Consider the following 13,037-nt stretch of genomic DNA (forward strand, 5'->3'; position numbering starts at 1 on the left):
TTATTATGGGTGGATTTAGTCAAGGATTTTACCTCCTCTGTATTTTAGTTTCCTTCTGTATAAAAACAAAGCTCTTGTTTTCTACCCTATCTACCATGTTTTCTGTAAACATTTAATGTCAAAATATTTGTGAAAACTTGTTGAAAAAATGGATTTTGCTATATAATTGTTAGACATATTTCTTAATAGCAACAATAATGATGATAACCTTGCATTCTTACTATTTCCCAAATTAGAGAGTATCCACACATATATTTCTATGAAAAAAAGAGCTTCTAAGCTTCTAATTCTCCCTCCTCTCTGTCTCTCTGATTCTCTGTCTCTCTGTCTCTGTCTCTCTCTGTCTCTCTGTCTCTCTGTCTCTCTCTCTCTCTCTCTCTCTCTCTCTCTCTCTCTCTCTCTCTCCCTGTATGTGTTTAGTTCTTCTCTATTTTTTTCTCTAGGCCTTTTCAGGTTTACATATTTATGAGTATCAATAAGCTCCTTAAAGGTAGTGATCATCCCATCTGCTCCTTTTCTACCTCTCCACAATATCCAGTACATTAGCCTTCACCCAGTAATAAATGTTTACTGATCAAGATGAAACCTCCATCCTCATAAAGACAGATGAATACTTCCATTTTTTTTCTTGAAAAGACAATAATAGCAACTCCTATGTTGGGGAATGAGTAGTCTTGTGCTATGGTCAGTAATTGTGTAAGATATTAAACAGGCTGCAAGGATGAATCTGAGTCACGTTATTTGTGAATTCATTTGGGAAAGCTATTATCAATTGTACCATTAGTCATGACTGAATATAAAATGACCCTGAATTTCCAAGAGGAATTAATTCCAAATCAGTATCTTTCTTATTTTTTCCCAAAGTGAGTACTTCTGAGAGACAGGAAATGCACAGCAGCTCCATAACAAAATGGAATTATGCCAGATCCAAAGTGGTAAAACTGGTTCAATGGTCACACTTTGAAATCTTTAGGAGTCCCTAAGTACTAATGCTCTCCACTGCTGAAAGCAATGTAAGCTATGGGGAATTTTTTTTCCTGCTGAGCCACTTTAAGATATTTTTCATTGCACCGTGTCTGTCAGACAAATCTTCAGAAGAGGAGTCCATAGACACGTAATCTTTAAGTGGAGCTGATCGCCTTTTACTTTGGATGCTTCCCTCTTCAGTGTGATGGCTGAGATCACCTCTCACAGTGGAATGGAAACACAAAACAGTTATCAACCCAGAGTATGCAGACTAATGCTCAAGAAATAATTCTCTCCCCTATAAATTGTCTTCTTACAGGAAACAGATCTGATTCTGACTTTTAATATCTCAATGCACCGTTCTTGGTGGATGGAAAATGGCCCAGGATGTACTGTGACATCAGTGACACCAGCCCCTGACTGGGCCCCAGAGGACCATCGCTATATCACGGTCTCAGGGTGTTTGCTCGAGTACCAGTACATAGAAGTGGCACACAGTTCTCTCCAGATCATCCTTGCAGTAAGTGCTAATAGTAGTGCTGGAATTTTCTTCTTGTCTTACTTATTCATTGTATGAAATGGATGCTAAATGGATGCTTTGGGGCCTTTTTCTTTCTAATGTGGCCATCATTGAAGCTTTTAGGTGTGATTCCAGTTGATATAAAGTAGAAGAAAAAAACATTTTGCATATGCTCCTGTGGCAAAAAAGGATATAGGTCACATCATCTGAAAAGGAAAGATGCCTTACAAATAGTGAAAATAGATTGCCACTGGAAGAAATAAAACCAATTTTCTACCAACATCTCTATTCATGGATTGGAATAATAATAGCTAACATTTATATAACAATCTGGAGTCAAGCAGACTCATTTTCCTGAGTTCAGACCTGGCCTCAGACACTTACTAGCTGTGTGACTATGAGCAAGTCACATAACCCTGTTTGCCTCAGTTTCCTCATTGGTAAAATGAGCAGGAGAATGAAATGGCAAAGCCATCCAGTATCTTTGCCAAGAAAACCCCAAATAAGTAAATATATAAATAAATAAATAAAGAGTCAAACATGACAAAAAACGATTAAACACCATCCTATAACACTCTAAGGTTGCAAAGCACTTTACCTATACATCGTCTCATTTGGTCCTCACAACTGCTCTGAGGTAGATGCTGTTAATCCCTATAGGTTGAGTATGTACCTTGAGTCACAGAGCTGTTGAGTGTTTGAAGGGAAATGTGAACCCAGATTTTCCTGACGCCAAGTTCAGCACGCTATCCATTATACTACACTTGCTTTCCTAAGGCAGCTGCTTGAATAACCTTACCCCTTTAGTCTTATAGCAACTCTACAGTACCATTTTACAAGTATTACACTTCAGCTGTACTAATAACAATGGTTCCCATTTACAAAGCGCCTACCTCACAATACCTGTAAGGTAAAGAAGTATTGTTATCCCTATTTTAAGGATAGAGAAACTGAGGCTCTGAGAACTCTAGTGATCTATCCATGCTCACAAGGCTAGTATTGGAAGCTGATTTTGAATACAGAGTTCTTAGCCCACCAACCATTCCATTTTGCCCTGCTGCTTCATGTTATCGAAATCATATTAATGAGTCATACTGTTTCATTAGGTTAAATAGCACAAAATTACTTTTGAATCTTGCCCAAAGGAAGTACACACGCAGTGTCAAGCTTACATATCTTTCTCTAGCCAGTGAAGTTGTGGTGTGTGTTGTCCAATTTTTTAATTATTATTAATTGACACAGAATTCTCTCTGGAATGTTGATGCCTGGGCTAGACATTTTGAAAGAAAAATTAATCCTTCAAACCCCTCAAATACTGTTCATTATACCCCAAAAGATATTCTGAGGGTATTATATCATATAGTATTTTCTACAACACACTGCAAGCAAATACATTGTCACTTACTAAGAAAATAAGGGGAAAATGGATTGCGTATTTGGTTAAAACACTGAATAATCTTCTAATAAGTAAGTCTCATTCTGTTTTCTTTCCTGGAAATTTGAATGGCAAAATAAGTAGGCTGGTTTAAATGTGAATAAATAGATTGGAAACCATGATTCCAGAATACTATAATTGTTTTCATAAAGCCTTTTCTCTTGAATAGGGAAATCTAAATATGTATGGAGTATTAAGGAAAAACTACATATCTTAAATGTTGTGTGTTAGCCTATGGTGGACCACAAATAAAGTTCATTTTTCATGAATGGTAACTTTTTCTGACTGCTGGAGAGAGAAAAGATGTTTTTCCTCTGATTCCTTTTCAGGGACCCACTGTATATCTGTAATATAGTCATTCAATCAATCATTTATTAGACCCTTACTATGTGACAGGCATTATGCTAATTGTGAGGATGCAAAGAAAGACAAAAACAGCTCTTGCCTTCATGCAGCTTACATTCTATTGTCATCTGAATCTTATCCAATCAGCTTGTAGGGAGAGAGCAACAACTATGATGTGAGTAGCTTCTGTGTGATTACTCTAAGAGATAATCAAGATGCAGGCATACAGAAGTTGCTGAGTATAATTCTGAACAGCTTACCACTTTAGTTTAGTTCCTCCATTTAACATCATCTCACTTTTAACTCCTGGCTTATCTCCTACTACCCAGTATTTGAGAAAAACAAAATCTTTACTGTCTGTTTCTTCAGGGAAAACCTCAAGGTTCTTGCCACAGCTACTCTCCTACTAACCCTCTAAGAGTCCAGACTGCTTGTTCCTCCTTCATCCCACTCTGAGACTCATTTGAACTATTTTGTGTCTTCCCCGTAAGCATCTACAGAATTACAAACTGTAAGAATATAGGACCTATGCCATACTTGCCTTGTAGGGTTGTTGTGAGGTATAAATGAAATATTTGTAAAGTGCTTAGCACAATGGCTGGGACATAGTGTTAGGTAAATGCTCTTTCCCACTCCATCTTTGTATACCCTATAATGTCTAGCCTAGCACTATGCACAAGAGAAGCGCTTATTAAATATCAAATTAGTGAGTGAATCCAACTTAGAACAATGTTCACAGGGTATTGGTCTTCTTACTTCTGGTCTTAATTAATTCCCACTCTCTCCAATTCTCTGTTATCATCATATTCGCTCACTTTTTCTCTTTCACATTCCTGCCCCTTAAATATACCTGTCACACCATTGTTCAGCTTTCTGTCAATTAATTCCTGTCTCATTACGAGATTATGTTCACATAATCTGCATTTGCATCTTGTATCATACACAAGGCAGATTCTGTCTATATTCAGAAGAAATGAGGAGGTATACCAGTATGATACACATATAATTGAGGAAGGATCCCATTAATCATACTGCTTTCAACAGAGCACAGAGTCCTGCCAAAATTCTATTATGACATCCCAAGTGTCATCTTGGGCTGTAATGCCCCAAATCCAAGATTATATTCCTTATCCAGAAGCATTTTCCTGGTCCATAGCTTCAACTATATCAGATTCTATAGGAATTCAGTACAACATAAGCCCCTTAAATTTAGAAGAGGTCAAATTTGTTTGATTCTTTTTCCTCTGATGCCCTAGTACAGGGGTAGGGAACCTGTGGCCTCGAGGGCACATGTGGCCTTCTGGGTCTTTGGATGTGGCCTTTTGACTGAGTCCAAGTTTTATCAAACAAATCCTTTTATTAAGGAAATTCATTCTGTGAGGTTTGGATTCAGTCAAAGGGTTGCACTTGAGGACCTAGAGGGCCACATGTGGCCTTGAGGCCACAGGTTCCCCACCCCTGCACAATGTCTTACACTTACTTTGAAAATTCAATGGATCTATGATTTCATCAATGTGGATATCCTCTCCAACAGTGTCCATCTAACCCATCTACTCTTCTTTCTCTACTGCACTTGGCCACATCATCTTTTGACTTCTCCATGTGGAGTCTGCCAACATACTGAGGACTTTTTTTTTTCCATTTATACACACTACTTATAATACTGGCTTAATAAATGTATATTGAATTATTGAATTGGGCCCAGTTATGATAAAATACAGACACATACAAATAATTTTGAATTACAAATTGTTTGCATTTAGTGAATGTTTATTAAAAGAATAAAACCTGAAATATCCAAATCTAAACTAACAAAACAGGGTAGAGATACAATGCATTAAAAGGTAGGTGAAAGCAAATAGGTTATTCTTCACATTACAAAAATATTCCCAGCAGCATTCATCCAAATAGCAAACCTTCTTGGATTCCTTTAAATTATTCAGTTTATATCTGACAACTGCAACTTTTGGGGTGGGAACATAAATATGGATGTGTGTATGTATATATGTATGTATATATACATACATCAATATATTCATAAATATACAAAGTGTTTCAAAAGACTTAGTGCAATTTCAAGGTCGAATAGATTAATAATGAATAAATCAAGGTAAACAATCCTAAAATTCCAACTAGTTCATTAGAAGAAGAATATAAAAATAGAACTTACATACATTAGTTTCTATACTAGTGAGTTCAATACATAGCAAACATGTTTGCAGTATCAATGACTAAACAACAGCTGTCTTCCTTAGATAAGATCTCAGTTTACATGTAACAAAAAAGGTACAGAATGACAAGCAATCAGATCCTTTCCTGAGTATCCTGAATGTTTTAGCAGCCTGTGATTTTTTTTCTGTTACTACACGTTACTCTAGTCCCTGTTATTGTGAACGCACAAGTCACACAGACAGGTTTGCAAAAAACAGTCATTCAACAAGGTAGCTTTGACTTACATTTCTAGAACATCAATAGACAACAATGTTCTATTACTTTTTGGGGCTGGAGGGAAAAAAGGGTTGGGGGAGGGGGAAGGCAGAGAGAGAGAGAGACAGAGAAAGGCAGGCACATACAAACCACACTTAGAACATGCAGATCTTCTCATGAAGGGAATCGCTAAGCAGCACTGAGCCGTGATAGTAATAAATGGGTTGGAGATCAGAAGTTACTTGATGTAACTGGGTACCAGGAAATGCATAAAAGGAAGCAGTATCTCATAGGCTCATCCACAGTCCAAGCATAGATTTATCCCTTGGTAGTTAAAATACATTAATCATTGCTTTCCAGTCTCTTTAAAGAAGAGAGTCACCTTCCTATTGAACACCTGTTTGACTTTTTCCTCCCTCTGGTATTCCTCCAGCCAATATCAGGTAGCTAGAATATCATTTCCAGTGGTAGGAATACTCAGTTTTACCTACACAGATTCAGTTGCCTGTTGGAGAGGGTGAGTCCTATAAAAAGTCTGTGGCATGTCCTTCAGTTTGAGTGCTTACCTTTTAAAGGCATCCTTTTAAATTGATGGCTGTGCTTTCTGAGTACATGCACAAGCAGATGTGCATGTGATTGTAATACTCTGTAAAGTTAAATTAGAGCTAATGTTTACTGCTATTAACATAGCTTATGCTTCCTTTTTCTCCATCAAATAAAATCTAGCAGTGTGGTTAGGGGAAGGGAGGGAAAGTAGTGGACTAACTAGGTGTTAGGAATCCTTGCCTTCCAATTTTAGCTCCACCCTAATCTAATTTATTATTGTGGACAAGTTATTTATTCACCATATCCCTCAATTTGTCCACTATAATACAACAATACAATAAATATTCATTAAGGGGAATTCTCCATTGGCTGGAGGATTAGAATTCATGGAGCAGAGCTATATGAACTAAGTATGTAAAGTTACATTAATGCCAGGTTGTAGAGGGCTTTGAATACCAGATATGAGTTTAAACTTGACTCAATGTACAATATGAAGCTAATAAAGATAAGAGCACTATAATGAGACCCGGAGTGGCATCAAGTGCTGGATTTGGCATCAAGGAGACTTAGATTCAAACCCTACCTGTGATCTTTACTAACAGTATAACCAGGTGCAAGTTCCTTTGGTTCTTGAAGCCCGTTTCCTTATCTACAAAATGAAGATAATAATATCTGTGGCATTAACTTCACTGTTAGTGTGAAGTTCAACTGAGATAATCTATGCAAGGTGCTTTGCGAACTTAAAACACTACATAAATGGCAACTATTGTTAATGAAACTTTTACTTGCTGAGAAACTATGGGAGAAAAAAAATAAATCCATTATTTCTCATGAAGGTTCTTAGTTTTTGTACATCACTGGAACATCACTTGCTAAATTGCTATTCTCCTGTGCCTAGAGAAATGCAAGAATAAAGTCATATATAATTACTATCCATTTCCTACCCTATTTTGGGGTGCCAAAAAATCATTTTCAGAGCCAGCATCATCTGGCCCAATTCACATAAATAATAGGAAGTTCATTAGAATGTACTCTTTGGGAAAATAAAATAAAAATGGAAAAATAAACAAAATAATGGGAAACTCATGAAAAGATATGATTTTATTCAAGGTGGTTATGATGAAGAGGTGTAGAGGTTTTGGGGTGCCTAGCAGCACTGAGTCTGCCTGAATGAATTCAACCCAAATCTTCCTCCAGCCAGAGAAAAAGTTTATTAAAGATAAAGCTTATAGGCCAGACTCCCAAGGAGCCCAAACATCAGTGATACACGTAAGGATGAGCAGGCATGAGAAAACCTCAGCCTCTGGGCTTGAGAGATTCTCAGCATCTGAATGGGGGCAAAGGTCAATCTTAAGTACAGAAAGACTGTGGGAGGGATCTAGGAGCAGCCAAGTAGTTTGGAATGTCGGGAGGAAGGGCCTAGGGAGATCTGGGTGGGAGTGGCTAGTAAGCTGGGGTGAACAGAACTCCTGGGTCCTGGACCTGGTGGTGCCTAGCTAGGATTAAGGGTGGAAAATGGCCAGGGGTCAAAGGAAGGCAAAGCAATGGAAGGGAAGGCCAGTTGAAGAGGGGAGGTGGTTGGAAAAAAAGGGTCTAGGTGAGAATTTCCATTTGGAAAGTCTGAGAGATTTGCATCAACAATGAGAATAGATAATGAAGGGAACTGGAAGGCAGAAGTTTGCTTTCAAAGGGAGCTGGGACTGGTAGACAAACTTCTTTTTAGGGCTAGAAGCAAAGGTGCATTTGAATAAGATCAAAAGGTGAGGCTGCAAAGGTCTGGGCTTCTGAAACTGAATGAAACCCTCTTCATTTTACTTTCAAAGGGAGATAAAGAGAGACAAACAGGAGCCAGTTTCTTTTCAGGGCCAGGGAGGAAAGATGCATATTAAAAAGGCGATGCCAAGGCTTTGGAGGGGAGGTAAGGGGAATCTAAAAGTTTAAGGGTTTTCAAACTGGATGGTGGGCACATAACCCCATCAATGAGAGTCTGAACAGTAACCCATAACTAATTATAAGTAATTAGAGAATCCTTTGCTAATAAGAGATTTTAAATTGAGGGCTGTCTATATGTCTCGTGTACAGTGAACAATATTCAATTTTATTCTTTTCCTGTACTTTTTACAATCTCAATATCAGAAAGGCAATAAGGAATCCAATTAAATCATAATTAATTACAATATAGTATATGTTTATGATTACATGTGTTTATGTGTATAATTAAAGACTTAATTGGTTGTAAACAAATTACTTCCATTTCAATTTATAATATTTTTTTTCTTCTAAGAAATCTTTGATCAGCAGCAATTATGGAGATGTTAAGCTGGCCTGGAAAATATTTAGATAGTGACTTCTTCCTCACAAGAAAAGCCAAACACAGTATTAGGTTATAGAATAATAAGATATTTTCTGGTGCTGTACAGTAAAACTGTTGCATTTGCAAAGAAGAATGTAAAGAGGATTTATAAGGACAGAGATATAATAGGTAGAATAATTTATTGTTTAGTATGTAATACCTGAGGAAAAAAGAATTTTCTAAAATGGGCAAACACTTTTAAGCTAAACAGTATTTATATAGTATGGAAAACATTCAGCTGTAATGTTCCTTCTGCATCTTTGCTTTTTACTATCAATATAAATGTGATTTTAAAGTCTATCTGCTTTTCTCAACCCACACAGTTCTTCCCCTCCACTGGTTATGTGATATAAACTTACAATTAATCTTCCTCCTTTCTTTCCTTCTTATTCCTCCATGATTGTCCCATTGTCTTTTTAGGCCAGCTCCATAATACTATGATTCCTGTACTAACATTTTTTTCTCATATGGAACTCATAGATCTTGAGATGTGTGTGGCTCATCCATATACTTTCAATGTTTCTAATTTATATATTAGAATATTATATTATCCTAGACTCCATAGGAGATGTAGTAGTAAATGTGGTCCTTTTGGTAAATGGTAATTGTAAATAGGTCTCCAAAGCCACATCACTGAGTATCTGGTTGGGCCAGAATAAAGGGCTATAGAGATAAGAGGAACATACCAGAGACAGTCTTAGTAGCAGAGATATGGTAGAGGAAGAGTCTCTATAGGAGTAAAGTGCTGGTATTATTTCTGAATGGGCAGCTACATGGTAGATTATAAATAAAGGTGGATGATTTGGGTAGTTCTCATATCAATAACATGAGCCTAAGGGCTCATGTTTGTATAAGTCTCTTGGGGACAAGAGTGGTAAAATCAAGACCCCTTGGAAGGTTAAAATACTGCTTTTTTTTTTTTTTAAAGAAAGCCCAGTTTTTGTTTTATTTTCTTTTTCAAGGGGAATCTAATTTACAGGGGTGGCACTGTGTGTCTTTGAGACTATAAAGGAGTCTAAGAAATGGCAGGACTCAATAGAGAGGTGGAAAAATCATATTGAGGTTTGTTTTTTGGTTTTGGGTTTTGGGTTTTTAGTTTTTTGTTGTTTTTTTTTTCCCCTGGGCTACTCTGACTGTTTTATGTATTATCTGAATTTTCTGTGGAAACATATAAAGGTTGTCTTATACGTAAATGCACTGTTACCTTTAGTGCTTATAAAGGAACTGAAAACTGTTTCACTCACATCTGTAGATACGGCATGAGCTTGTATTTGCAGATTCTTCTGAGAGTAAATTTAAGGTGGTCTTTGGTAATCAACCAAAGAAAGAATTTTATTTATTTTTCTGTTTTGAAATTGCCCTTACAGTCACAATTTGTTCATGTAATCCAGATGCTGGATGTTTGGGTTGCTGGGCTAATGGTTACATATTAAGAGTTTTAAATGAAGCTAATTGACTATACTTTTAAACCCAAATCATTCTGGCTTTCACTGAATGGTCAAATTGAATGGGCCCAGCCCAAGCCTCTGACTCTCTTTGTTTGGATTTTGATGACTTAGAATGAGTGTAAATAGCAATTGTTTTCTGTACTAGCCAAAAGCTCTAGCATGGGTGGGGAACCTGTGGCCTTGAGGCCATATGTGGCCTTCTAGATCCTCAAGTGCAGCCCTTGGACTGAATTCAAACTTTACAGAATAAATGCCCTCAATAAAAGGATTTGTTCTGTAAAACTTGGATTCAGTCAAAAGACCACACCCAAGGACCTAGAAGGCCACATGTGGCCTTGAGGCTGCAGGTTCCCTGCCCTTGTTTTTCCTTCCACATTGATATCTTTTGGGAAGGTAAATTGGGCCATCCTTGGTCTCAATTCTTATGTCGGCCTTAGTCATTGAACGGGCCTAGTCTGGGACAAACTAAGACTTGGGAAAGACCTTAATTTAGAAAGGCCGAGGTCACACACTGCATCCTGGGCCATGGTCAATTGTCTTGGCCTTTGTCTTGTCACTGGACTCAGATGACTAGAGAATAAAATGAGGCTGGTGACTTTGCACAGGCTTGCCTCACTCAAATCCAATTCATATGCAAGTCAAGATATCACATTGGTGATGTCATTGGTCCTTTTGAAGAATGAAGGATGAAAGGGCAGCTAGGTGGTGCAGTGGATAGAGCACTGGCCCTGAAATCAGGAGGATCTGAGTTCAAATTTGGCCTCAGACCAAACACTTGACACATACTAGCTGTGTGACCCTGGGCAAGTCACTTAACCCCAATTGCCTTAAAAAAAAAAAAGAGAGAATGAAGGATGAATAATAACACCAGCTTCTGGCTACTCTTTTTATTGCAGCATTGGCTTTTATGTAATAGGGTCCTATCATTTTGTAATTAAATCAAATTGACCTCAGTTTCTATATTGCATACAGATAGATCCCAGAAAAGCATATAAAATAATTACTGATTCAGTAATATGGACTCTTCTTGCTGACTTGTATTACACTATCATATAACCATGCTAGCTTAGAGACCTTTAAGAAGCTGTGGGTGGATCATTCTATTCCGTAAAACTGACAAAGGTGTGACTTTAAAAAAAAAATACCTAAACTCTGTTAGCACCTATTAGAGGGATCAGTAGGTGCTTGATACTACCTGATTCACCTTCATCAGCTTAACTGCCTATTAACAACTGCCATTGGCCACAGGAATTTTGCCTTAGTTGGAGACAGCTAAGCAGTTCAGTAGAAAGAGTGCTAAATTAGAGTCAAAAAGACCTGAGTTTGAGACCTTTCTAAGACCTTTGCTAACAATATAACCATTGGCAAATCACTTATCCTGTCTTAACCTGTTTCCTCACCTGTAAAATGAGGATAATACTAGCATCTGCTGATGGGGTATAGGCCTAGACCTTTGCCCCTGGCCCCAAAATGAATTTGGGTCCCATTTATCTACAGCCCCAGAAAACCCTTAAACTTTCTTTGACCTCACTCTGGTCTCAAACAGTTACCTGAGGCTCTACTCCACTCAATGGCCTTTCCTTATTGAGGCTCCCTATCTCCCTTTGAAAACCTAATGAAGCTTACTTAGTCTTTGACCCTAGTATATTTCCCACTTTTGATCTTATCCAGACCCCATTCATACCTCTTCCTTCCAATTCCCTTCATTATCTATTCCCATTGTCTATTCAACCTCCCAGACATTCCCATTGGAATTCTCCTTAAACTCACACCAGCTTAAGGATCTTTCTCCCAGCCCTTCCTCCAAACACTCAAAATTCTTTGAGTACATATAAAGATCCACCCTGTCCCTCATTTAAATGCTGAGATTTCCTCATGCCTGCTTGTTTTTATGGGCATCACTAATGTTCAGATTCTTGAAGAGTCTGGCCTTTATGGTTTATTTCTAATAAAAAACTTTTGTCTCTGACTGAAGGAAGATTTGTGTTGAATTCATTCAGGCAGGGCCCGCTATGCCATTTTGGGGTCCTAGAACCCCAAGAATCTAGACCTCATCACTATCTCCTAAGGCTGTGAGGATCACATGAGATAATATATATAAAATACTGTGTATTAAAGCATTATATAAAGGCTAGTTATTATTATTATGTTATCATTATTATTATTAGGTTCCACATTTCAAGGAATGTTCACTGGTCTGTTGTTGAGCAAGCATGCCTCCTGGAGGAAAGTAGCAGGCTCTGGAGTACCCAAGGGACAGTCTGAGATGTGTTTACTTGAACTTTGTATAATCACTTAACTGGGTCAAAATTCAAAGAAAATAATTATTCAATCCAGTGGAAATAAATCAAGCTATTAGACAAAACTGGTTGACAGAATTTGTTTTTATTTTCCATATTCAAAAGGTTATTGGACATTACAGAGACAAAGCTTAAAGATAATTAAACTTTGATCTTTCCTTTCTCAGTACCCCTTATTTCCTTCAGAGGTACAATCTTTTCATTCTTTAGTCCATTCCCTATATAGTTGTGTTTCTCTGAGATTTCTTTTTTAACCTCTTTCTCTTCCCCATTCTCCATCCATTTATCTCTTCCTGTCTCTCTGACATGTCTGATGCTAAGCTTTCTCACTCTCCTCCCAAGTCTTCACCTTTCCTCTCATTCTCTCCATCACTGTCAGTAATACCATCATCATTCCCATTTCTGAAGGGTAGAATCATGACATCACACGACTTCTCTGGTGCCTTCTCTATTTCCAGATGGGGCCCCTTAAATTCACATTTTCTTTGTTATCTTTACTGCCAAACCACTAAGAAAACATTAGTTATTCCATATCTAGGAAAAGGTAGCTTTCTAAGGAATGAAAATGTCTCCTATTTTATCACTGTAGAAAAGTCAGCCAATCCCAATTATATTGATGTTCATTCAGATGTTTTATTGTTTAAAAAAAGTTCACAAATATATTTTTGGACAGTTATTCACTAGCATGAGCATAGAA

At 37.5% G+C, this 13,037-nt stretch overlaps 1 protein-coding gene across 1 annotated transcript in view; it reads left to right on the plus strand.

The window, feature by feature from the left end:
- Nucleotides 1-13,037, plus strand: part of NKAIN2 (sodium/potassium transporting ATPase interacting 2) — a 737,246-nt gene that overhangs the window by 527,946 nt on the left and 196,263 nt on the right. Inside the window, exon 4 of the mRNA XM_027848581.1 lies at nucleotides 1,286-1,486. Coding sequence (XP_027704382.1) covers nucleotides 1,286-1,486 — 201 coding nt within the window. The remainder of the gene's footprint in view (nucleotides 1-1,285; nucleotides 1,487-13,037) is intronic.

This window comes from Vombatus ursinus, unplaced genomic scaffold (assembly GCF_900497805.2).
Source record: "Vombatus ursinus unplaced genomic scaffold, bare-nosed wombat genome assembly UNPS02006779.1, whole genome shotgun sequence".
NCBI lineage: Eukaryota > Metazoa > Chordata > Mammalia > Diprotodontia > Vombatidae > Vombatus > Vombatus ursinus.